At 37.5% G+C, this 23,959-nt stretch overlaps 1 protein-coding gene across 3 annotated transcripts; it reads right to left on the reverse strand.

Moving 5' to 3' along the window:
- Positions 1-365: 365 nt before the first annotated feature.
- LOC115989561 (serine/threonine protein phosphatase 2A 55 kDa regulatory subunit B beta isoform-like) lies at positions 366-23,489 on the reverse strand. Of its 3 annotated transcripts, none has more exons than XM_031113323.1 (14): positions 23,100-23,489; positions 19,501-19,604; positions 19,292-19,390; positions 19,047-19,166; positions 17,956-18,162; positions 17,126-17,217; positions 14,561-14,679; positions 11,545-11,668; positions 11,100-11,223; positions 1,778-1,846; positions 1,597-1,688; positions 1,428-1,505; positions 1,271-1,341; positions 366-1,124 (listed from the first exon to the last, which is right to left on the reverse strand). In XM_031113323.1, the coding sequence occupies exons 1-14, from the start codon at positions 23,209-23,211 to the stop codon at positions 988-990; spliced, it is 1,548 nt and encodes a 515-aa protein (XP_030969183.1). In that variant the 5' UTR covers positions 23,212-23,489; the 3' UTR covers positions 366-987. The 3 variants fall into 3 exon arrangements, with proteins under 3 accessions (XP_030969183.1, XP_030969182.1, XP_030969181.1); XM_031113322.1 differs by having other exon boundaries at positions 17,953-18,162; XM_031113321.1 differs by having other exon boundaries at positions 17,950-18,162.
- Positions 23,490-23,959: the final 470 nt, after the last annotated feature.

The raw sequence follows: 23,959 nt of genomic DNA on the forward strand, positions 1-23,959 counted from the left end.
GCCAAATTTAAAAATACATTTTTCATTTGTTTTGAATAGTTTAGATATATGATTAATGTGATTATCATATACACACACAAGAAGGAAAAAAAAGAAAAGAAAAGGAAAGAGTTTGATACAATAGAAACCACAATATCATAGTTTGCCCCTTTTGTTTTAATCCACCTTTGAGTTTGGTTAAAGGTTCAGATTTATTTTTCATTTTCTCTTTTATTTTTCCCTTTTCGGGCACCCACCGGGGGAAGGGGGACATTGATTCAGAGAATTGAATTAGCTTCATAAGGAACTTTTAGCTGAAGTTCACAGCCTTGTCACCAAAATCTGGAGAGAAAAAAAAAAGACTCCAAAATACATTTGTATCAAAATCTAACACCATTATTGCTTTTTCTTTACTGATACTGAAATTGAAAGCTACAAATAAGTACTAGACTTAAACAGCCTCAATGAAATTTAAACCACGACAAAGAATCAATAAAAAAATTGACGCACTGCAAGTTTCAACATCTCCATCCCAGCAAGATTTCTGAGTAAAAGCTACATTTTTATCTTAAACCTAGTGGCAAATATTGAACATCCTTTAGTGTTTGTTGTAGGAGAGCTACAATCACATTTTTCTTTCTTGACTTCAACCCAACGCAAATTTAGAACATAACTGCATCTTCCCTTTCAGAAGAAGATACGGAAAAAAAGAAAAAGAAAAAAGATGGTGATAAAAGAAAAACAAAGAAATTTTGGAGGTTGGGAGGAGGAAGTAAAAAGAAACACTGCCCACCCGGGAACAAAATCAGGTTGCTTCCTCATGGATTCTGGCAGCCACTTCTGAACTTCGATGTTTAAAGCACATGCTACAGATTTTACGGGGCACTTGAATTTGTGAGAATTTGATGTAGCCTCCAACGGACTGGTCGTGGGAAAGGCGAGGAGCCTTCTCCAACAGCAACCAAAAAGCAGTTAATCAAGCAAATTACATTTCTTCTTGGACCATTTTTATGCATAGTACATGTACAAGCTGTTGGCAGCAGCACAGGCAATTGATTTTTCACTTGGGTGCCATGCTAGGTGCAGCAACTTAGTTGTAAAATCAAATGAATTTCCATTTGCATCAACCCCAGGGCTTTCTGCTCCTGTTATGGATATCCCATCATGGAAAATGACAAATTTTAAGTAAAATAACAATTAACTCAATGTTAAGAGGACGGGAAAAACTGCTCAGAAATAAATAGTCATAAACCAAGAAGGATGAGAAATAAACAAAAAAAGGATTGATGACCTCGTCTGACAACTCTTGTTAAACTACTGCTCAAGGATCTGGAAGGCCTTGAAGGGGTCTGAACTTGTCGCCTAAAAGGGCACATCAAATTTTTTATTATTAGACACATGAATGATTGCTAAAGCCATGCTTGTCAATATTTTCCGCTAAAATTTACCTCATAGGATTTTTGCTGGCTTCCAAAGTTGTTGCCTCAGTACTTCCAGGGGAGGAACCAAACACACGGAATAAATTGCTGGGAAAATCAACATAAACATGAGATGCACTCCAGAGATTCTGAATAATAATGAGACTACAAACAGAGATATGTGCATAAAAACACAGACCTGTAAGAACCTGTAGCTACTCGTAATCCATCGCCGCTCAGACAACACTCGAATTTATCAAAGATTGAATCATTTTCATATAAATCACACAGCTGGATTCATTCAATAATAGTGTGATCAGCATAGACCTAACATGGCAACACAAATCTTACATTAAGCATTGACAAAGTAGGAACCTCACCTTTGGTCTTAAATATTCATGAACCTGGAAGGTCGAAACTGGACCTGAATCCATATTAATGTCCCATAACTATACAAACAATTAATGCAGACTCAAGTTAGAGACCAGGAAGAAATACAAGCATAAAACAAAAACATCAAATATTATTATGTTTTTTTTTTTTAAATAAATCGGTAAGGTACACAAGCAACTGCTTGGTCTAAAACCCACGACCTTACCCTCCACCTTACTCTTACAAGGGAAGGAGCAAAGAAATTCCATTTGATCTAGAGCTCATTGCCAAAATCATATTCTAGAGCTCAATTAAAGGCAATAATTCATCAAAACATTAAATAAATAATATATAAAAAAAAAAAAAAAAAAAAAAAAAAAAGAGCAACAGCAGGACATTCACAAAAATCAACATTAAAAAAATATCATTAAAAAAAAAGGTGCAGAGATCAAAATACAGATGAGCAAATAGCAATCAAAAGTAGCTATTTTTAATTTTGAATTGTAGCAAGAGAGAGAGAGAGTCCTTTATGTTCATTAAGTCCAAAACTTCCCGTAAAATTGAAGCCTTCAACGACTTGAATAGCAATAGAAGGTATAGGAGAGTAATGTTAGCACTTTAAGAATTGTCTGTAAGATGGGGCTGCCAAGAGGAGAGGCTCAGAATGATGTAGCTAGAATATCCGACTGATCATCCCAAGCATAGGAGGCTCGGCTAACTCAAATTAGCCAGAAAATTTTGTTCTCTTCTTTCGTTTCTCTGATTAGTATGGGTGGTTCTCGAAGTTTTTTTATTGAATCAAAGCTTTTTCAGTTGGTGGTCGAGGAAGGGGGAAATTTTTTCTCTCTAAGGATTTTTGAAAGGGGTAAATATTTCATGCAATCCGTTTTTATGAGCAAGAATGCGGCACAATGGCTTATGAATAATATTGAACACTGTGATCAGAGTCAATCCCAAGCAGTTTTTTACACTCAGGGAAGGTAATACTGCTTACACGTTGCAATGTGGTTCCAACACCTATGGTCAATTCTTAGCAGTGACAGAACTCAAAGTAGGCGGGCAAAGGAGAGCTATCATTATCCCTGCAGGCAAAGCTCAACAAGGTTGGAGGGTTTCTGGGCTTGAATTAAGAAGGATGTTGGCACCCACACAATATGCTTCGGGTGGTTTGAAATTTATAGCTCAGCCACATAAACGAAATTCAGAGATTCAATCCTCTTGGTCTTTTGTAGAAGCAGTGAAAGGTCATGCGCCGGCGAGGGATATGAAGCAGATACAGCACCCTGTTACCAGTGATCATGAGAAGCCTTGAATAGTGGAGAAGATAGCGGAAACTCCGAGATTCGATCATACTAAGTCGTTAGCAATAGAATATCCGGTTGGCAAACCATGTGATCAGGTGGTGGAAGATGATTTTCAGGTCGGTAAAGCTTGGCCGACAGTCGTGGGTGCTGCGAAAGGGAGGTTTCGGAGCATTAATGTGGGGAAGAAATTAGAGGAGAAAATTCCAGCAATGAATAAAAGCAGATTTCCTTTAAGATTTAATTTGAATTCAAATGACATTAATGCTGGGAAGGGGCGAGAAATCAGGAACTCACGCTGGACAGGGGAAGGATTGGTTGTGGAATTGAAGGAGAATGGAAGAAGGCGTGTTTCATGGGATTGTGCCAGGGGCGGATTTCATAGCTTTAAATGGGTAGCACGGGGAATTAAAGCTCCATCTCCTGAGTATGTGAGTTTGGGCCAAAAGGATTTGGAAGCCCAAAACACCTTAGTTGGTAAGACTAAAGACTCTTTGGGCCCATGTGAGACTAGCCCGTTAGTGTTTGAAATCAGTGAATGCTCTGAGCCTGGTTTCAGCCAAAATCCTTCAAGCCCGAAAGTGATTGAGGCTGAAAATATATTGTGTCCTTCAGCCCCAAAGCCAGACATACCTGGAAAGTCTTTTACGGAACATGAGAGCTCTGTTTTTGGGTCAACGGCAACTGAAATGTCTACAACGGTAGCAGAGATGTCCATATCGGTGCCAGCGGAACTCAACAATAGCGACGGTGATGCTCAGGAGATGTCGATCAGCCAGGCCCAGCTTCCTGTTTTGCCGGTCTTGACAGTGGTGGAGTCCCGGTCTTCTCCGGTTGAGTCACAAGTGGGGTGTGAAGAAAAGGTGGCTTCGGAAATTGTTGAAATTGAGTCTCCAAAAGTCTTCTCCGAGGAGGGGACCCATAATTCTCGTCCTACGATTAGGGAGTTGGTTGGAGATTTGGATAAGTCATGGGGTAATTCTAAAGATTGGATGTTGGAATTGAGTGATGGTAGGCAGATAGTGATTCCATTGTCGCTTTATCGGTCTCCAGATAGTGGGTCTCCAGATAGCGAGTCAGAGTGCTCAATCATTGAAGGAGAAGTTGTACCAGGTAATAAATCTCTTGCCACTGAGGGCCAAATTGTTAGTTGGGCAGATGAGTGTGATGGTGTGATAGATTCTTTGTCTGTTGTTACTAGGTCAGAGGATGAGCTGTGGGAAGTTGATGTAAGGTCGATGACTTGGGAGAGAGGTGGGGAGCCTCTAGTTGTGGTACCTTTGGCCACTGAAATTCCGTTGGAGGATGAACACAATACAGTGAAGGAGTGTGGGTGTGAGGAGAAAGTTGATAGCAAACAGTTATCACAGTGGGTAACCAATCGGATTAAGGCGTTTAGGAAATCTGTGGGGACTTCATTGGAGGGCTTTGAGGAGCAAATTACGGGTCTGTTGTTAGCCTTAAAGGCCAGGAAAAAGGATAAACAACGGCATGAGGTAGATAGTCAGAGGAAGGTGGTTAAATCGGGGCAAAAGGGTCATCAGGAATTGAAAAACTTAATGACTTCTTTGAACGTTGAGTATGGGTCAGCTAAGAGAAGGAGTATTAGTAGTGAGCGGGCTGTGGTGTTGTATCAATGAATGTGAAGATTATTTCTTGGAATGTTGAGGGTTGAATGAGCAGGATAAAAGGCTTCGGGTCAGAAATTTGATTAGGAGTTGGAGGCCAGATATTGGATGTCTTCAAGAAACTAAAATGGAATTGATAACCAAAGTTGTGTTTCGAAGTCTGTGGGGTGGCCAACATGTTGATTGGTCATATTTAGGTTCTTGTGGAGCTTCTAGAGGGGTGTTACTGATGTGGGACACACGGGTTGTGGACAAAGTGGAGGAAGCAGTGGGACGTTTTTCAGTTTCTTGTAAGTTTAGAAGTGTGGTAGATCAATTTGTATGGGCATTTACTAGACTTTATGGTCCTAATTTAGCGGGTGACAGAAGGTTTTTACAGGAGGAATTATCTGGGTTGAGCAGTTGGTGGACTGTGCCATGGTGTGTGAGAGGTGATTTTAATGTGGTAAGATTCCCTTTTGAACGTGCCCGTGCTACTGCGTTTACTGCTGCTATGCGTGAGTTTTCTGAGTTTATTTCAGAGCAAGGTCTAATTGATATCCCGTTGGAAGGGGGAACTTTTACTTGGTCTAATTCTCGTGAAGTTGCATCGAAGGCTAGGCTAGACAGATTCTTATTCTCTCCAGATTGGGAGGATAAGTTCCCTACTGTTTGCCAGCGAAGAATGTCGAGGCTCTTATCAGATCATTTTCTGATTGTCTTGGAAGGTGGATCCTTTCATAGGGGCAGGAGGCCGTTTCAATTTGAAAATATGTGGCTTAAGGATGAGGGTTTTGTGGAAAGGGTGCGATCTTGGTGGGAATCTTATCATTTGCATGGGGCTCCGAGTTTTGTGTTGGCTAACAAACTAAAGCTTCTGAAACATGATTTGAAAAAATGGAATGTAGAGGTTTTTGGTAATGTAGAAGAACGGGGGAAACAATTGTGGAAGGATCTTAGTGTTCTAGAGACTATTGAGGATAGTCGTGGTCTAACAGAAAAGGAAAAGCTGGAGTTGGAAAGGATCTGAGGGGAGTTAGAGAAAGCTTCTCTTTTGGAAGAAATTTGTTGGAGACAGAAATCTAGAGTTCTTTGTATTAGAGAAGGTGACAGGAATACTAAGTTCTTTCATCGTGTAGCCAATTCTCACAGGAGATTTAACTCAATTGAAAGGCTTATGGTAGATGGAGAATTGTCTTCAGATCCGGAGGCCATAGCAGAGTGTATCTCTCGTTTTTATAGGCAGCTTTATTCTAAAAATGAGACCCATAGACCTGTCCTAGATGATGTGGAATTCTCTAGAATCTCGGAGGAAGATGCTCTTTGGTTAGATAGGCCTTTTGATGAGGATGAGGTGTTTGGAGTGATTAATGGGTTCAATGGTGATAAGGCTCCTGGTCCAGATGGTTTTTCCATGGCTTTTTTCCAGTCTTGCTGGAGTGTTTTGAAGAAAGAGATTATGGATGTGTTTCAGAACTTCCATACTCAAGCTGCGTTTGAAAAGAGTCTTAATGCCTCATTTCTTGCCCTTATTCCTAAAAAGGTTGATGCTATGGAGGTTAAGGATTTCCGGCCAATTAGTTTAGTTGGTGGGATTTACAAGATTATTTCAAAGGTGTTGGCTAATCGGTTTCGAAGGGTTGCACATGGGCTTATTTCAAATTCGCAGAATGCCTTCGTGAAAGGTCGACAAATTTTGGATTCCGTCCTAATTGCTGCTGAATGTATTGATAGTAGACTGAAGACAGGGATTCCAGGGGTGTTGTGTAAGTTGGATGTGGAGAAGGCGTATGACCATGTGAATTGGGGTTTTCTGATGTATATGCTCCAACGTTGTGGGTTTTCAGAGAAGTGGAGAAAATGGATAATGTGTTGCATTTCTACAGTTAAATTTTCCATTTTGATTAATGGTAGTCCTTCGGATTTCTTTGGCAGCTCTAGGGGGATTCGACAAGGGGACCCTTTATCCCCGTTTGCTATTTGATGTTGTCATGGAGGCTTTGAGCCGTGTGTTGGATGTGGCTGCAAATACTGGACAGTTGTCGGGATTTTATGTAGGTAATACGGCTGGTATTTCTATGATGGTGACCCACCTCTTATTCGCAAATGACACCCTTATTTTCTGTGATGCTGTCCCTAATCAGTTAGTTATTTTAAGGGAGATACTGACTAGATTTGAGGAGGTTTCAGGTTTAAGAATTAATTTGGGGAAATCAGAGATAGTTCCAGTTGGAGATGTGCACAATCTGGATGATCTAGTGGGATTATTAGGGTGTAGGCATTCTTCCCTTCCTTTTAAATATCTGGGCCTTCCTTTAGGTGCAAAATTCAAGGAGCTCTCAGTATGGAATCCTATTTTAAAGAAGATGGAGCGGAGACTAGTAGGTTGGAAGAGGCTTTATCTATCTAAAGGGGGTAAGGTAACTCTTATTAAAAGTACTCTTTCCTCCTTACCTACTTATTTCCTTTCCATTCTTCCTATTCCAAGGAAGGTGGCTAATCGCATTGAGAAATTACAAAGAGATTTTCTTTGGAGTGGTATTAGTGGTGATTCTAAATTACACCTGGTGAAATGGGCTGAGGTTTGTAGGCCTGTGCAGGTTGGGGGGCTAGGTATAAGACGTTTGAGAAATTTTAACTCTGCCTTGTTAGGCAAGTGGTTATGGAGGTATGGTATAGAGACAGATGCTTTATGGAGGAAGGTTATAGAGGCGAGATATGGGAATGTTTGGGGTGGTTGGTGCACGAAAAAGGTGACAAGTGCATAGGGTGTTAGCCTTTGGAGGTATATTAGAAATGGCTGGTTGATCTTTTCTAAACTCCTACGGTATGAGGTGGGGGATGGTACTAGAGTGAAGTTTTGGAAGGATGTGTGGTGTGGAGATTGTACCCTCAAAGAGGCTTTTCCAGAACTTTACTGTCTTAGTAGGGCAAGAGATGCTTCAGTGGCAGAGGTGATGGGTTGGTCTGGTGGGAGGATTCATTGGGATGTTAGATTTCGTCATCCACCTCAAGATTGGGAGCAAGAATCTTTTGATCGGTTTATGGGCATTGTCTACTCTTTGATTGTGAGGGGGGTTGGCCCTGACAAAGTTTGTTGGAAAACAACTAGGAGTAGAGGTTTTGAGGTTAGAGGATTCTATCTTCCTTTCTACCCTTCTACTCTTACTTCTTTCCCTTGGAGAATGGTGTGGCAATCGAAGGTTCCTCCAAGGATAGCTTTTTTCTCATGGTCTGCTTCCTTAGGTAAAATTCTTACAACAGATAACCTTTGCAAAAGGCGAATTATCGTTCTTGATTGGTGTTATATGTGTAAGAGGTGTGGGGAGTCAGTGGATCACCTTCTTCTTCATTGCCCCATAGCTTTTGAGTTGTGGTCTTTGGTGTTTTGTTTGTTTGGAATTCACTGGGTTATGCCACATAAGGTAATTGAGGTGTTTGAATCTTGGCAAGGTAAGTTTGGGCGTCACCGCAATATAGGCCTTTGGAGACTAGTGCCGCATTGTTTGATGTGGTGCATTTGGAGTGAAAGGAATGCTAGATGTTTTAAGGGATGTGAACGGTCCTTGCTAGAGATTAAATCTTTTTTCTGTCACACTCTCCTTGCTTGGAGTGTGGCTTTATCACATTTTACTTGTTCTTCCATTCCAATTTTATTTGATCATTGTAATTTTGTTTCTTGATTTTTGCACCCACAGTACATCCCCAATGTACTCGGGTTGGCTACTTTTTTAATAAAATTTTTCGTTATCTATAAAAAAAAAAATTTTGAATTGTCATTGCTATCGTATATAACAAAAGAAAGTCATGACTTAAGCCAATAAATTGAAGATATAATTTTTTTTTTCTTTTTTTTTAGGGGAATGTCTAGATAAGAACTACCACCCCTGACACAAGTTTTCCTCCTGTGTGGAGCTCTTTTTATTTTTGTTTTGAGGGAGATAGGGGACAACAGACCTAAGAATGAGAAGGCATAAAGAAACTTCAGTCATCTCTCTCTCTCTCTCTCTCTCTCTTTGATACCCTAATATATCGTGTACACTATGACATAGCTATCTAAGTAACTTTTATCACTCATTATTACGTTCATCTCCTTATCAACCACATCACTTTTATGTTTTCTCCCTGTTTTCAGAAAGGAAAGAATCACTATTGAGCTAAATCTCAGCAAAACACTAAAACTACCAGGGAGAGAGATTGCTGTGAAGGATGGTCACTACAAATTGAAACCATTAACATCAACTTGTCTTAAATATTATCCATAGAATGACAAAACTTGTTAAGGTTCAGTGACAGTTGCAACCCCTTGAAATAGGAGACAATGTAATTCGATTATCAAACCAATGTTAAAACCTAGAAATCAATTTGAGATATGAAGCCACAAGTAATGAACTAAGACTAGTTATTGAATCTACGGAATTATACTATGCTAGGCATTTATCTTGGTTTACTCATGGACTCATTTAAAACTTCTCCTTTATAATTACATCCATGTGAATGGGTCTTAACATTCTAATCCAACCAATATAAAGGTACGTACAGTAAGGCATGACTATGAAGTCTAAAGCTATCAAAGCATGTTTTAGTTCATAGAAGATGCTACCAACTCAAAGCTAGAGAACTAGATATTGCCATCTATCTAAATTGGTCAAATTTCTGTTATGACATTGAAGCCTAAAAAGAGAAATTTTCTGCTGACTACAGTATTATATTATTATCTTGATCCGTGTTTATCAAAAATTATCTTGTTTCTTATTGGTCTTCCTCCTGTCCTCTTAAAGTGTACCTTTGGTCTCCAATTGGAAATCATTTTTTAGAGAAATTATCCCCCAGTTTTGTCTGCAGTTTGGGCTAGCACTTAACATACATTTTTCCTGCTGCCTTGAACTCTCTGAACATGTTTCTAAACTACCTAACTTGTTGAACCATTTAGTATGGCTGGCCAAATTATTCATCAACATATATTTTTGAACATATCAAATATGTTAGACCTATTTCATCTCCTTTTTTTTTTAAATTGAACATATCAAATATGGTAGCCCTATTTCATCCCTTTTTTGTTAAATCACGTTATCCTATTCATTTACCCTATTCTTTTAGGTGGAACCTATTATCACACAGAACAGAGTGGATGCAGAAAGAAGAGTTATAGAACCTGGATACTATTTTATGTGTGTGTGTTAAGATTGTAGTAGGACATACTGAAAGTGAACCAGGTTGCTCTTTGTCGTCCTTTTGAAACCATGACCTCCACCCTCTAATAATATTATGGCCCACACATGAGAGGAAGTGTTCAAATTAAAGTAAAATGAGTAAATTCATTATTTTCTACTAGCCTAAGCTTTTGGGAGAATTGGTCATTTATCATGATATCAAAGCAAAAGATCCTGAATTCGATTCATGTCTTCACTCTACCTTTCATTTAAAATGTTAAAAATCCCACATGTTGGGCCCCACTTATTAAGGGGAAGTTTAAACCCACATGTGATGAGGAGTGTTAGAATTATGGTTAAATGATTAAATTCACAATTTTCTAGTAGCTTAAGTTTTTGTGAGAATTGGTAATTTATTACCCTCCACCTCCTTAGAAAGGAATGAAAAGGATCCTTAAATGATATTTCATCTATTCTCCTGTTTGGGAGTTTAGAGAAAAAGAATGGAATGGCTATAGGAAAGTATATTCCATTCCATTCTCTTCCCTCCCCCCCCCCCCCCCCAAAAAAAAAAACAAAAAGAGTTCCTTACAAAAGTTAGAGAAACGCTTATTCCTTTAATAAAAAGGAGGTAAAATTCAATTTTATCCATATCTAAAGAAAAGACAAATAAAACGTAAAAGGCATACTAGTAAAATTATATATTTCATTCTTTTCCCTTCTATTTTTTTATAAACTCTCATAGTGTTAGGTTGTTTCTCTTCAACAAAATCCCCTTCTATCTTGGTTAATGCAACCCATGTTTCTCCCTTTCTCTCCCCACCCCCACCCCCTCTTAACTGAGTGCAACATATTCCTACATAAACTCCTTCCGCATACAATCCAGCTCATTTTTGCTATATTAATACTAAAGTGGAGAATCCTTGGAGTAACATTTCAGTGGAACAAGGAATCCTATTTACATGCTTGCCATGCAAAGCATCAGGTTTCTGTTCTGGCATGGTTCTCTTCAGAAAGAATAAACAGGAAAATGTTATCTTCAAAATTTTATGCTTTCTCCATACTGCAGATCAAATTTATTGCAGTCATACCCTTTCAGCACCTCATGGATATACAGATACATGATTCTTTCATAAATCAAATGTAGCCAAATAAAACTTGTCATGGAGTGCTTAAAAAGAGCAAATTTCTGTGCATGTAACTTGATAAGATCATGAAATTCAATACCAAGCACAAAACAAAAATCGCAAGCAAGTACAGAAATCAAACCTTAAGAGTCATGTAATCACGACTAAGTATATATCTTCCATCCTTTCCAAATTTAATATCTGAGATTGAAGCAATTATCTCGGTGAAAAATGATCTAGTACCAGGTGGCTCTGGTTCCTCAAACCTGTATCAAAAGGATATTACTGGTTAGTCCATGAAGGGTATTAGAGTATTTTTAATCTATATGCTGAGCCCTAGAAGTACTTTTTCTCTATCCTTCTTTTTATTATTATCTGTAATTACACACACATCAGTGGGTCTTGAACCCATGACCTCACCCTCCACCTTACTCTTCCAAGGGGAGGAGATGCCATCTGAGCTAGAGCTCATAGGATTCTCTATCTCTTTCCCCCCATCTAACATTTTGCAAGCAAATCAGACCACATTTCCTTTTTAAGGCAGCTGCAGAATGACCAAATTAGAGCAAAAACAAGTTAACACTTACAATTTGGCATGAGAATCACATAAAGCTGATTGCCGCAAATCAATAAGGCGGATTGAACCTTTGGAGCTGCTATATCCTAACATATTGCAATGGCTAGGGTGGAATTCTGCTGAAGTTATCACCTCTGCAAGAATAAATAGAATACATATTCAAGGAGAGAACATATCAGAGAACAAAATCTTACGAAAAAGTAATCAAAAATGAAAACTGTTAGTAGTTTTTCATGTACTGCTTTTAAAATTCCCAAGGACAGCTCAAACTTACGAAAAAAAAAGAGACTGGCAGTGTAGTGAAAATGAACAACTCACAGGTTTACAAGAGATGTCACACAATGCAAGATATTCCAAAATGTATCTTTTTCTGCCACTAACCAAACTAAGCCAGGTGCAATTTCAAATGACCAATTGAGTCTTCTGACCAGCCACAGGCACATGCATGCACCACACATGCAAGTCTGTGACTCTCACATCATGAAATCAATTCTAGTGTGGAAACATGCATCAGAAAGCATACATTAAAAGAGAGTGGGGCGTTTGATGTTCGGTACTACTACATTGTTTTGCAAGCTCTAAGGGAGATATATTTTCCACAAAGAGGTATTTGACGTGCCAAAGCTCCAAAGCGGGTCACTTTCTTCACATGGACAGCAGCTTAAAGGAAGATTTTTGACTAATGATATTCTTAAGAAGAAAGGAATTGTGCTAGTAGATCAGTGTTGTATGTGTAGGTGGGATGGGGGAGATGGTGGATCACATGTTACTTCATTGTGAAATCGTTTATGCTATGTGCAGCTATGTCTTTTGTGTGTTTGAGGTTCAATGGGTGATATTGAGTAGTGATTTATTCTACTCGATGTCAGTGGTACTTTGGATGGTAAAAGGTCTGTACAAGTAGGCTTGTAGAAAAATATCAGAAAGGTCTGTATGAGACTATGAGTAAGCCTCTTAAAATCTCTTCTCTGCGGTACTTAGTTCCAATGGGCTTGTATTTGGGGTTTTACGCATTGTATTTCAATTTCTGAATTCTTACAATCCGTTAGCTTTAGTTCTTGAACTTGTTGTATTTGTTTCTTGTTCAGAGTGTTCACCATCGTGAACACAATGTTCAGTTTTTTAAATATAAGTAATATTACCTATCAAAATAAAAATTCCATCCTACACTCATTTTGAGGTGGGAGCTGGTTCCCAAGTGTTGTTTTGGAAGTACCATTGGGATAGGAATGGAACCATCCAGGATAGATACCTGAGCAGTTCAGCTTTGCTAGAGATAATGAGGCTTTGGTTTCAGACTATTTTGATTGGGTCAACAGCCAGGTGCATTGGAAACCTATCTTCATCCGAGAGGCACAAGACAGGGAGTAGATTCTATGGCCCATTTTTTGGATGATCTGTATGCAGTGAAGGTAACCCCTACAGGTCCTGATAGATTGATTTGGCTTCCATCACCTAAGACCAGATTCCAGGTTAAATCTTATAATAGAGTGTTTCGGTAAGGGCTGTAAATCCTATCCAATTTCCTTGGAAATGCAAATGGAAAACATTAACCCCGCCAAGAGCTGTGTTCTTTGTTTGGGTGGCGACACTTGCGCATATTTTGACAATGGATAATCTCTTAAAGAGGATTGTTATCATATCAGACTGGGGCTGCTGCATATCTGATGGTGAATCAGTGAGTCATCTCCTGCTCCATTTTCCTATTGCTTGTGACCTGTAGGCTTTCATCCTAGTTGGGATCACTTGGGTCATGCCAAGTTCTGTCATGACTATGTTGGAGTCTTGGAAAGGAGCCTTGAGTTCCTGTAGATTCAAGGAAATGTGGGTTGCCGCTCCTGCTTGTCTTATGTGGTGCTTGTAGAAGGAGAAGAATCGGCATACATATGAGGGAAAAGCGTACTTTGCCTAATCTTAAGTTCTGGTTTCTGAAGACCCTTTATGAATGGGGCTCAAAATCCTTTTATTTTTATTTTTATAAGTAATAAGTTTATTGATATCAAAAAAGGAACACCCTAGTACACAGGAAGTGTACAAGGGGTCAAAAAATCAAGAACAAAAGTTACAAGAATCTAGGAAATCAAGAAAGGAAAAAAATGATTGGTTCCGCAAGGCAGCCAACCAATCCATTAGAGTTCTAAAGAAAAATAGCTTCAGGTCTGATATGGATCTCTCCTTATCCTCAAAATCCTATACTTTCTCAGCATATTCTATGATGGAGTTTTTGGATTCTTCTTATTCACCAATAATTTCTAGGCTTCTAGCTTTCTCTCCTTCTCTTTTCCTATTTCTCCTAGTTGTTATTCTTTGTTTTTACTGCATACTTGCTGTATATCTGTTTTTAATGAATTGACATAACTTAATTTCTAGACTTCTAGCTTTCTCACCTTTTCTTTTCCTATTTCTCCTAGTTGTTATTCTTTGTTTTTACAGCATACTTCCTGTATATCAGTTTTTAATGAAGTGATATATATATATATATATATCCCCCTTATGTAAGGTGCAGGTATTATATAGGGAGCAGAATTATCTTACTTTTAAAGAAGTGGAAGTTTCAGATTTGCAGCTGAAGACCTTTTTCCCCTTTTTTTTTTATTAGTACAACTGAAGACCTTTTCCCTTATATTACTATGTGAATGGTCGACTGTTTTGGGTTTCAGTGATTGTAGTTCCATTTTTTTATTATAAGCAGTGATTGTAATTCCATTGAAGAGTTCATAGATAATTTTTCTTTTTAAATATTTATAATATAGGTGGAATCTCTTTCATTTGCTTATAATTCTTTGGATGTAATTCCTAAGACTATCTGGCGTATATCTTTTGTACGTCAGTTTATATATATATATATATATATAAGACATGGCATGAGGTAGTTTTTTATTATATAAATTCAATTAATAATAAAAAATTGTCATCCCAAAAGAAGAAAAAGAAAATATGATCTGCTAAAACAGTTTGCAACTCAAGAATGTAACTGACACTAAAATTCTTGATAAAGCCATGGATAGTAGAATTAAAAAGCTTACCAGTCAGATCTTCCATGTTTGCAGGCTTCACATCCACAATATTAAAACTCTGATTGCTAATTTCCAAGTTCCAAAGATTTATTCGAAGATCATCCGCAGATATAAAAGTTTCACCATCACTGGAAGTGAAGAACAAAATGATCAGTGAAGGCATCATGAAACCATTCTAAAGATGAAAGGCGAACAATAAACCATAATTGTGGGCATGATAGTTATAGCTCAATGCTTATAAGTTGATGATATGTAAAGAAAAATGTAAAGTTACAGTTCAATAACAAGCTGAAAACATGAATCATGAATCCCAGACATTCAGTGGCTAAATTTTGTTTTTGATAATTTAACAGTTACATTGGAGGGGGGGAGGGGGGTGGGGGGGCGATTTGAACCCTAGACGTCTCCATTGGAAACACTAGGAAGTGTCAATTGAGCTACAAGGCTATTGGCCATTCAGTGGATATAAAATAAATAAAGGATTCAGCAGAAATCATAATGGAAGCTAAAGATGGCTCTGAGCATGCACAATTAAAAGAATGAAACAGTCATGAGCAATTTATTAGTGAATTCCAATGACTGGGATGTCTCACACGTTCAGTGATTCTGCAGCTAGCACAACTATCAGAGCCAAACAAATGCTATCAAGATACAAAATAAATCTAGAGTAATAAAGGGACCAAATAGTAACAAATTTATATAAAGACCAGTCATAAAAGTTTAGCAACTAAATTTTAGGGGCACCAATGGCTCAAAATTTTAAGGCATTCTCAGTGATTTGTCTGTTTGGAATTTTATGGATTATGCCTAGAATAGGGGCTGAACTATTGGCATACTGGCAAGGAAACTTTGGCAAGCATTTTAGTAGTAATATTTGATATGTAATTCCTTTGTTCATTATGTGGAGTATTTTGAGGGAGAGAAATGATTGAAACTTTGAAGGATCTCAAGTCTCCCATTGCGGAACTGAAGCTTTGATTTTTATGGTCCTTGTACGATTGGATGGCTACTACTTCTTGTTTTCCTTTCTCTAATTTGTTGATGTTGATCGTTGGTGTTGATTACCACTTAAGTTTTTGAGGTCAGATTTCCTTTAGGTGCTTTTCTTATATACTTTTTGAGTAATAGGGTTGTGACCTTTATAAGGTTTCCAATATATTATTTACTTCCACACACCCCCCCCCCCACCCCCAACCCCCAAAAAAAAAAAAAAAAATCCAATCTCTCATCTATCCCTCATCCATAAACATCATCAAACAAAATGCTATATATAGATAACCAAATTTCATTGCTAGGTAATTGTAGAAGGTGGAAAAAGTATCAACATTTAATCCCCTATTTACCTTCTCTAGAAAGATTAACTAGATAACATCAAGGATGTGCATGTGCAGCTGAAGTGACAAATATGTTTCACCATCCATAGCAATTGTGAGAAGCAAGAGGGAAAAAAAAGGCAGCAGTTTCCTCTAAGTACCTCAAACGGTTCTTGATGAAAAATCTATGCTTAAATCAAAATATGAAATTCAATGTGCTTTTTCAATTGTGTGATGTGGGTGTGGAGGGGGGATGCTGGAACTCAATACTAGTTGATCCAGGTCTGTTTTAGCTTAAAATCCCAGTTGCTAGCTTATGTATAACCTTTTAAAACCTCATTTTTTCTAGCCACAACCATACGATTCTACATACCTTATTTTTTTTATAAGAAATAATAAGCTAATGAAAATAAGCTCATCCAAACATAGGGTTAAACCTAAAGGCCTTCATCATTGATCTTATTGAAATAATATCTCAGGCAAACATTTAAAAGTTTAACCCTTATCTTATTGATGTTTCAAAAAAATGGAAGTCAAATCAATTGATGTTCCATTCTTAAGATATAAGAAATCAGTAAAGCACAGATACATAGAAAGTCAGACACAATGCCTTATCTCATGGATGGTGACAAATATGTTTCACCATCCATTGCAATTGTGAGAAGAGGGAAAAAAAAGGCAGCAGTTTCCTCTAAGTACCTCAAACGGTTCTTGATGAAAAATCTATGCTTAAATCAAAATATGAAATTCAATGTGCTTTTTCAATTGTGTGACGTGGGTGTGGAGGGGGGATGCTGGAACTCAATACTAGTTGATCCAGGTCTGTTTTAGCTTAAAATCCCAGTTGCTAGCTTATGTATAAGCTTTTAAAACCTCATTTTTTTCTAGCCACAACCATACGATTCTACATACCTTATTTTTTTTTTATAAGAAATAATAAGCTAATGAAAATAAGCTCATCCAAACATAGGGTTAAACCTAAAGGCCTTCATCATTGATCTTATTGAAATAATATCTCAGGCAAACATTTAAAAGTTTAACCCTTATCTTATTGATGTTTCAAAAAAATGGAAGTCAAATCAATTGATGTTCCATTCTTAAGATATAAGAAATCAGTAAAGCACGGATACATAGAAAGTCAGACACAATGCCTTATTGCTTCTTAAGGTCCTAAGAACCCTAGTATAAACTAATAATACAAGAAGTAAAAAATAATTAACTAATAACACAAGTAGTAGTTTAGCAAAAGAAATGGAGGCACCTGTTATTTGAAATGGAATTGATATGATAATCATGAGCATGAGCATATACCCTTCGACATCTAGCTACAAGACTGGTTTCATGGCTAGCTACCTGCAATTTTCATAAGTTTAAGTGTTAGTGCTGCATAAGAGGAAAAACTTTCTCTTTCTAAACACAACCTCCCCCCCCCGAAAAAAAGAGATAGACATGGGCACACATTTAGACATGGCAACAACAAGAAAACCACATTGACCTTTAAGACTATGCTCCAGTTCTAAGAACCCTTTCATCCAATTAAAATGAGGAAAATATATTTTACACTTTCCACAGTGCAAATATATTCACATATAGACATGGCTGCACACTCATATATTTGGATAATTCAAATAGAAAAGGATAAAAATAAGTATTTAAATAAACAAATTAATACAAATTTGACCAATAAAACCAAACTTTATCCAAAGAGCTGTACTCATAATACAAAAGCCCCATATCCAAGTAGACGTGACAAGCACTTGCATGTAAATAAGGTTCGCGCTAAAGCCCAAATCTAAGACCCAGACAAAATCATTGCTCTCTGAAGAAGGAGAGGCTTCAAGGCATGCCTTGCTGCAGCTAGGGTTTTTCTTGCTCTTTCATCCATTTTTCTTGGTGCTCAGAGCTGGTTTAAGTTATAACCTAGTGAGTAGTGGCATCAATTGATGATGATTTTTTATTTATTTTTATATACAAATAAAATTCATAATAACGTAATTCATGCCCATTTTAAGAATGTATGCATCATAAAAAACCAAAAAATAAAAATTATACAGACCAAAAAAATCAATATACTGGATCACATACAACTACCATGGGTAAACGTAGTGAAGGAATGCCCCCAGGTGGGAATGAGAGCTCATTGCTCAGAGAACTGTATGATCTGTCTGGGCATCCTCCATTTGCAAGGTACGGTCTAGGGCTAATTGAATTGCTCGAACTAGCAACACTGCAATTTCCAACAGCTTTTGAAGAGTCCAAATTCATGTCAGAAATTTTCTTGATCTTCTTTTCTTGGACCTGCAACAGCAAAGAAATCCACAGTTTTCACATGAAGCCATCAATAATCAAAGTAAGAGAAAAATAAATAAAAAGTGGAAATCATTACATCTGTTTTGTCACTTTCTGAACCATCATACATCCATAAACCAAAAATTTAGATACATGGAAGTGAAGAACTCATAGAAAGCATTTACATGCACCAGTGTCACAATTCAATAAGATTTTTTGTACAGTATGCCTTTTTTATATACATAGTTCTTATTTCCCAGAAAAAACAACTCACCCACACACTCAGAATTCATCCAGTGACCTCTGCCCTCCACCTTTTTCCAATGGAGGAAGGAGATGCCATTTTGTTGAGATCTCCTTGGCTGATTGTTTATACTCATGCTTATATCTTTACAACATACAGTGACCATTTCTATGCCCCATCTAAAATAACCAATCAGCCAAAGAGATTGCAACCTTCAGTAAGTGAATCTTTACAAACCATTTAATACAGCAATTAATTCAAGTGACCTTGCATTTCTTTTTTTTCTTTTTACTGAACAAAGTCCAACATGCAACTTTTCAGTTTGTACAACATGCAACCTCATTGCATGCATGCATTTCTAGACAAGGCAAAAACCAGGATATGAAATTTGAGGGTGGAAAAAAATTATAACAGACGTATACCAAATACTGCATCCTCTGCACACAAGATTATGAACCAATACAACATAGAAATACAAACAAATTATAAATTCTGCCAGCTGGCAATCCTTCAATCTCCATTAATTCACTTCAATGAAAGAAAATACTTATATTCACTTCAATTGAAGTGCAGTAATTTGTGCAGAACAAATTAAAAGATAGAGACCTTGAAAAATAAAAAAAGCCATAAGATGACGTTCCTTTCTTACCTTCCAAAATTTAATTGTTTTGTCATTTGTGGAAAGAAGAAATAAAGCCCCGTTGGCTGTTTGACACCATCTAATTTTGTTGATTTTCTCCTCAATTTCCAAGCTCTTGAGATAGTCAAACTGACATGAAGAAATGCAGGCACAATTTTTAGTATAAAAAATTTAGATCCCAGCATGCAACAGCATAGAAATGATGCAGACATGAACCAGTAACTAATTGAAAAATAAAAAAATAAAAAAATCACCTCAGGTTCATGGCTCTGAAACTCTGTTTTATAACGGAACTCAGGATGCCTACCAATTGGATAATCCAACCTCTCCAAATCCCTTCTAGAGCCACCATGCTACACATCACAGTATACAAAGAAGTTATAATGTAACAACAAACCAGAAATGACGATTTAATATATCACTATTGCATGTAGTGAAACCTGTTAGGGCAGAAAGAACATACATCTTTTGTATCTGTCCTCTCAAAGAGTACCACCCGGCCCCCACGGTCACCAGTAGCAAGATGGTCACCCGTTTTGTCAAATTCGATTGCTGAAATTATATCAACTGCAGAGGGAAAAACAGACAAACTAACTAAGAAATTCCATTCTACCTGCTCATACTATTGAAGATTTAAATGCCTAGACTAGAAATCGCAAAGAAAACAACTTGACACTATTGTGTTTAATGTGGTGTATTTGGAGGGAACACAACATCCGTACGTTTGGGGATGTAGAGAGTTTGGGAGATCAACTCCTTGCCTCATTTGTTGGCACTTTGTTTGATTGGTCTCGGGCTTGGAATCCCACATCTAGTGATTCCCTCTCAATGTTTATTGACTCTCTTCTTTCTTGTACATAGCATTTAGTTTTCTTTGTATTTATTTGGCTGGTTCGTGCTTGTTTTGCATAAAGTAGACTTATCTAATAAAAATTTTGACTTATCAAAAAAAAAAAATTGCAAAGAAAACAAAAGGTAAATATAATATGCCACTGCTAGTCTGCCACCCCTTCTAGTATTGCAATATCTCTTCATTACAAGCAAAAATTTCCTACATAGAAACTGAAAAGGTCGTGTATAAATTTCAAATGAATTACCAGAAAACCAACAAGGTTTATACCTCAGAAGCAAATCACCCAGCCAAAATTTATGCATGAATGGATCAAAGTAATTTTTTTTTGATAAGTAAAAAGTTTATTAATATCAAAAAAAGTGGAACACCCTAGTACACAGGGAGTGTACAAGGGGGTCAAACAATCAAGAACAAAAATTGCAAGAATCTAAGAAATCAAGAAAGAATGAGAAAGATTGGTTCTGCAAGGCAATCAACCAATCCATTAAAGTTCTAAAGAAAAATAGCTTCAAGTCTGATATGGATCTCTCCTTATCTTCAAAGCACCGACTATTTCTCTCCCTCCAAAGGCACCACAATAAGCAATGGGGAACCATCAGCCATATATACCTATTTCAATGACGGCCAAAACTGCCTTTCCAACATGCTAGAAGCTCCACTACAGATTGCGGCATAACCCAGCTCACTCCAAACAACCCGAACCCCATAGCCCACATATCCATTGCAACCGGACAATGAAGAAAAAGATGATCAACCGATTCACCATTACACTTGCACATATAGCACCAGTCCAATATCCAAACCTTCCTTCTTCATAAATTGTCAATCGTTAAGCATTCCCTAAAGCAGCAATCCAAACAAAGAAAGCTACTCGAGAAGGAATCTTCTGTTTCCAAATGCTTTTCCAAGGAAAGCAATAGTCATTAGAGCCCACTAAGAGATTGTAATAATCCTTAACCGTGAAGCCCTTCTTTCTATCAAATTTCCAGCACATCTTATCCTTGCCAAGCCCTCCCACTGATGCACCATATATGGTATCCATGAAACCAGCCAGTGCCTCTAGTTCCCGAGCATGCACACCCCTAAAGAAATTTACATCCCAAAACAGGATTCCGTTATCAAACTTCATAACCTCAACCACACTAACCTCTTGATCTCGACAAAAACTAAACAATTCAGGATAGCTAATTGCAAGAGATGTTTCGCCACACCAATGGTCTTGCCAAAATTTCACCCTAGACCCATCCCCAATCTCATATAGAATGTGGTGAGAGAAAGAAGGCCATCCCGACTAATATTTTTCCACAAGCCAACACCATATGGACCATTAGTAGGCCTAGTACACCAACTACCCCATCCACAGCCATATTTCACAGCTATCACTTGCCTCCAAAGGGCAGCCCTCTCCATCCCAAATCTCCATAGCCAACCTGAGTACATTGGAGATGTACTGTGGGGGCAAAAATCAAGAACCAAAATTACAATGATTAAGTAAAAGAGGAAGAGAAAACAAGAAAAATGCGACAGGGCTACACTCCAAACAAGGAGTGTGTAAGAAAAGGACTTAATCTCCAGCAAGGACCATTCACATCCCTCAAAACAGCGAGCATTTCTTTCCCTCCAAATACACCACATCAAACAGTGCAACACAAGTCTGCAAAAATCTATATTGCGATGCTGCCCAAATTTACCTTGCCAAGATTCAAACAACTCAATAACCTTATGTGGCATAACCCAATGCAGCCCAAACAAACAAAACACCAACGACCACAACTCATAGGCTAAGGGACAATATAGCAGAAGATCCACCGACTCTCCACACCTCTTGCATATGTAACACCAATCAAGAACAACAATACGCCTTTTGCGAAGGTTAGCAGTTGTAAGAATCTTACCTAAAGAAGTTGACCATGAAAAGAAAGCCATGCTTGGAGGAACCTTCGATTGTAATATATAGCAAGCATACATATTAGTTTGAAATTTAATTAACAATTGGCATGTAAAGCTAATTTTGGCACTCTACTTCAAACATCCTAAACCTAAAACAGAAGCACATACTTCCGGGTATTTGTTTCATTTACAATGATGCACTAGAGTTCAAAACTTTTGTGTAGTTTAATGATTTAACTATTGGATTCTTATAGACCTTCAATTCTCTATTTTAAATGATCTAAATTTATTACATCAATGAAGAAGATAGGAGATCCATTACATCAATGAAACTGTCTCATCAGACATACTGACTTGACAATCCTTGTTTCTCAATCACCAAATGCATGACACCTCTTTCACCACGAGATTAGTCATCTCACCTACCCTCTCACATTCTCCTTTTAAACTGCCCTCTCCCATATCCCACATCATACTTGAGATCCAAATAACAAGGCTTACAATGACTCTGCAGTTTGGTTTTCACAAAGTGCACTCAATTATAAGAAAAAGGCAGAGCACCATTGCACATAACCCTGAATCTGGAAAAAAAGGCACTTTTTTATTTTTGATAAGTAAAAAAGATTCACTTAACATACTATCCATATTTACATGAACATTCTCAAGGCACCATTACTATCACTTTGGCTAATAAATTTTACAAAACTAAGTGATAGTCCCAGCTAGCTAGCAACTGCTGTTGAACAGCCAAATTCTGCTTGAAATTGAAGTAGCAAAATTATAACTTAATCCATGCACTAACAAACCAAAATCACAACTCCAAAACTAAAAGCATAATCAATAAGATCCCAGATTAAACACGCAAATTCACGCATTTACAACTAAAAAGGAACCAATTCCAACCCCACAACAAGTGCATGCACCAAAACCAAACCCACAAAACCAACTCAACCAAGCTCACTTCCAAACTCTCCATTCTCCCAATCCAATGAATACCCAATGCAAAACCCAATCATCACAATCACAATTCACATGCACAAACACTCAAACCCAACTATTTTGTCCCCAAATCACAAAACCCCCCACAACCCAACATCCAAGACAACATTTCCTCCGATACCCACATCCCAAAATCACAAATTCTCAACGACCCATGATCCAAAATGGATCCAAACCCCCAAAACAAACCCTAATCCCAATACTTTCCACAAAATATCACTTGGATCCAAATACAGGCACAAATAGCAACAATTCTCACAAATTGATAACATTACCAAAAAAAATTGAAAACATTATATAATAAATATATTTATATATACCTTCCTGAACTTCTTCACCTGCGGTGCGTTCTCCAAAAACCTGAGAGAATTTCCACTCCAGAGGCTGAGGTGGGTCCACCGGAGCTGCGACGACCTCATCACCACCGTTCATTGTGCTCTCCCCCACTAAATCAAACGGTCACCAATCAAATTCAAATCCAAACCAATCCAATAATCACTGCATCGAAGATCGATCGCTCTTTTGGGTTCGCAGAGATCATAGCTTCAATCAAAACCCCATCAATGAAAAAAAAAAGTAAAAAGAATTCACAAAATCATTTGGGTTTTCTTTCTATTCTAATTCAACCATTGAAGCATTGAGAAAATTAGTAAAAACCAAAAAAAATATAAAAAAATAAAAAGGCCCACTTTTTTCTCTCTCTAAATTTTTATTTCTCTCTCTACAATGAAAAATAAATAAATAAATAAAATTTGATTTTTTATTTTTTATTTTTTTTTGGGAGATTAAAATGTGGGTGACTGAGCAAACCGCTCTTCGGCTTTGGGCTTCGGAGAGAACCAAAAAGCACATATACAAACACAACCTCGTTCTTTGTCTAGTTCTCTCTCAATAATGGGCTTGTAATTTTTGATTTTTTTAATGTTTTTTTTTTGTTTGGGGGTTATGATAAATTTACCTGGCAAAGTGATTGGCGTTGGCGTGGCCGAATGTTATTGGGTTGGACAGAGGAAAAGTAGTGAGAACTTTGGGGTTTGATTGGTTGTTGAGATTTGGGTGTTTTTATGTGTGTGTGGGGTAAATGATTGGAAAATTTTTAGTAGCTGTTTTTTTAGGATTTTGTGGAAGGATGAATGATGCATATAAATATCTTATGGATAAGATAATTATTGTTGTTAGA

Source organism: Quercus lobata, chromosome 5, assembly GCF_001633185.2.
Source record: "Quercus lobata isolate SW786 chromosome 5, ValleyOak3.0 Primary Assembly, whole genome shotgun sequence".
Lineage (NCBI taxonomy): Eukaryota > Viridiplantae > Streptophyta > Magnoliopsida > Fagales > Fagaceae > Quercus > Quercus lobata.

Coding starts and splice junctions, on each gene's coding strand:
- LOC115989561 (XM_031113321.1), bottom strand. CDS start 23,211: ATGAACGGTGGTGATGAGGTCGTCGCAGCTCCGGTGGACCCACCTCAG. Junction 19,391..19,500: donor AGAGGACAGATACAAAAGAT/GTATGTTCTTTC, acceptor TGTGATGTGTAG/CATGGTGGCTCTAGAAGGGA. Junction 1,125..1,270: donor AACAAGAGTTGTCAGACGAG/GTCATCAATCCT, acceptor TATCCATAACAG/GAGCAGAAAGCCCTGGGGTT.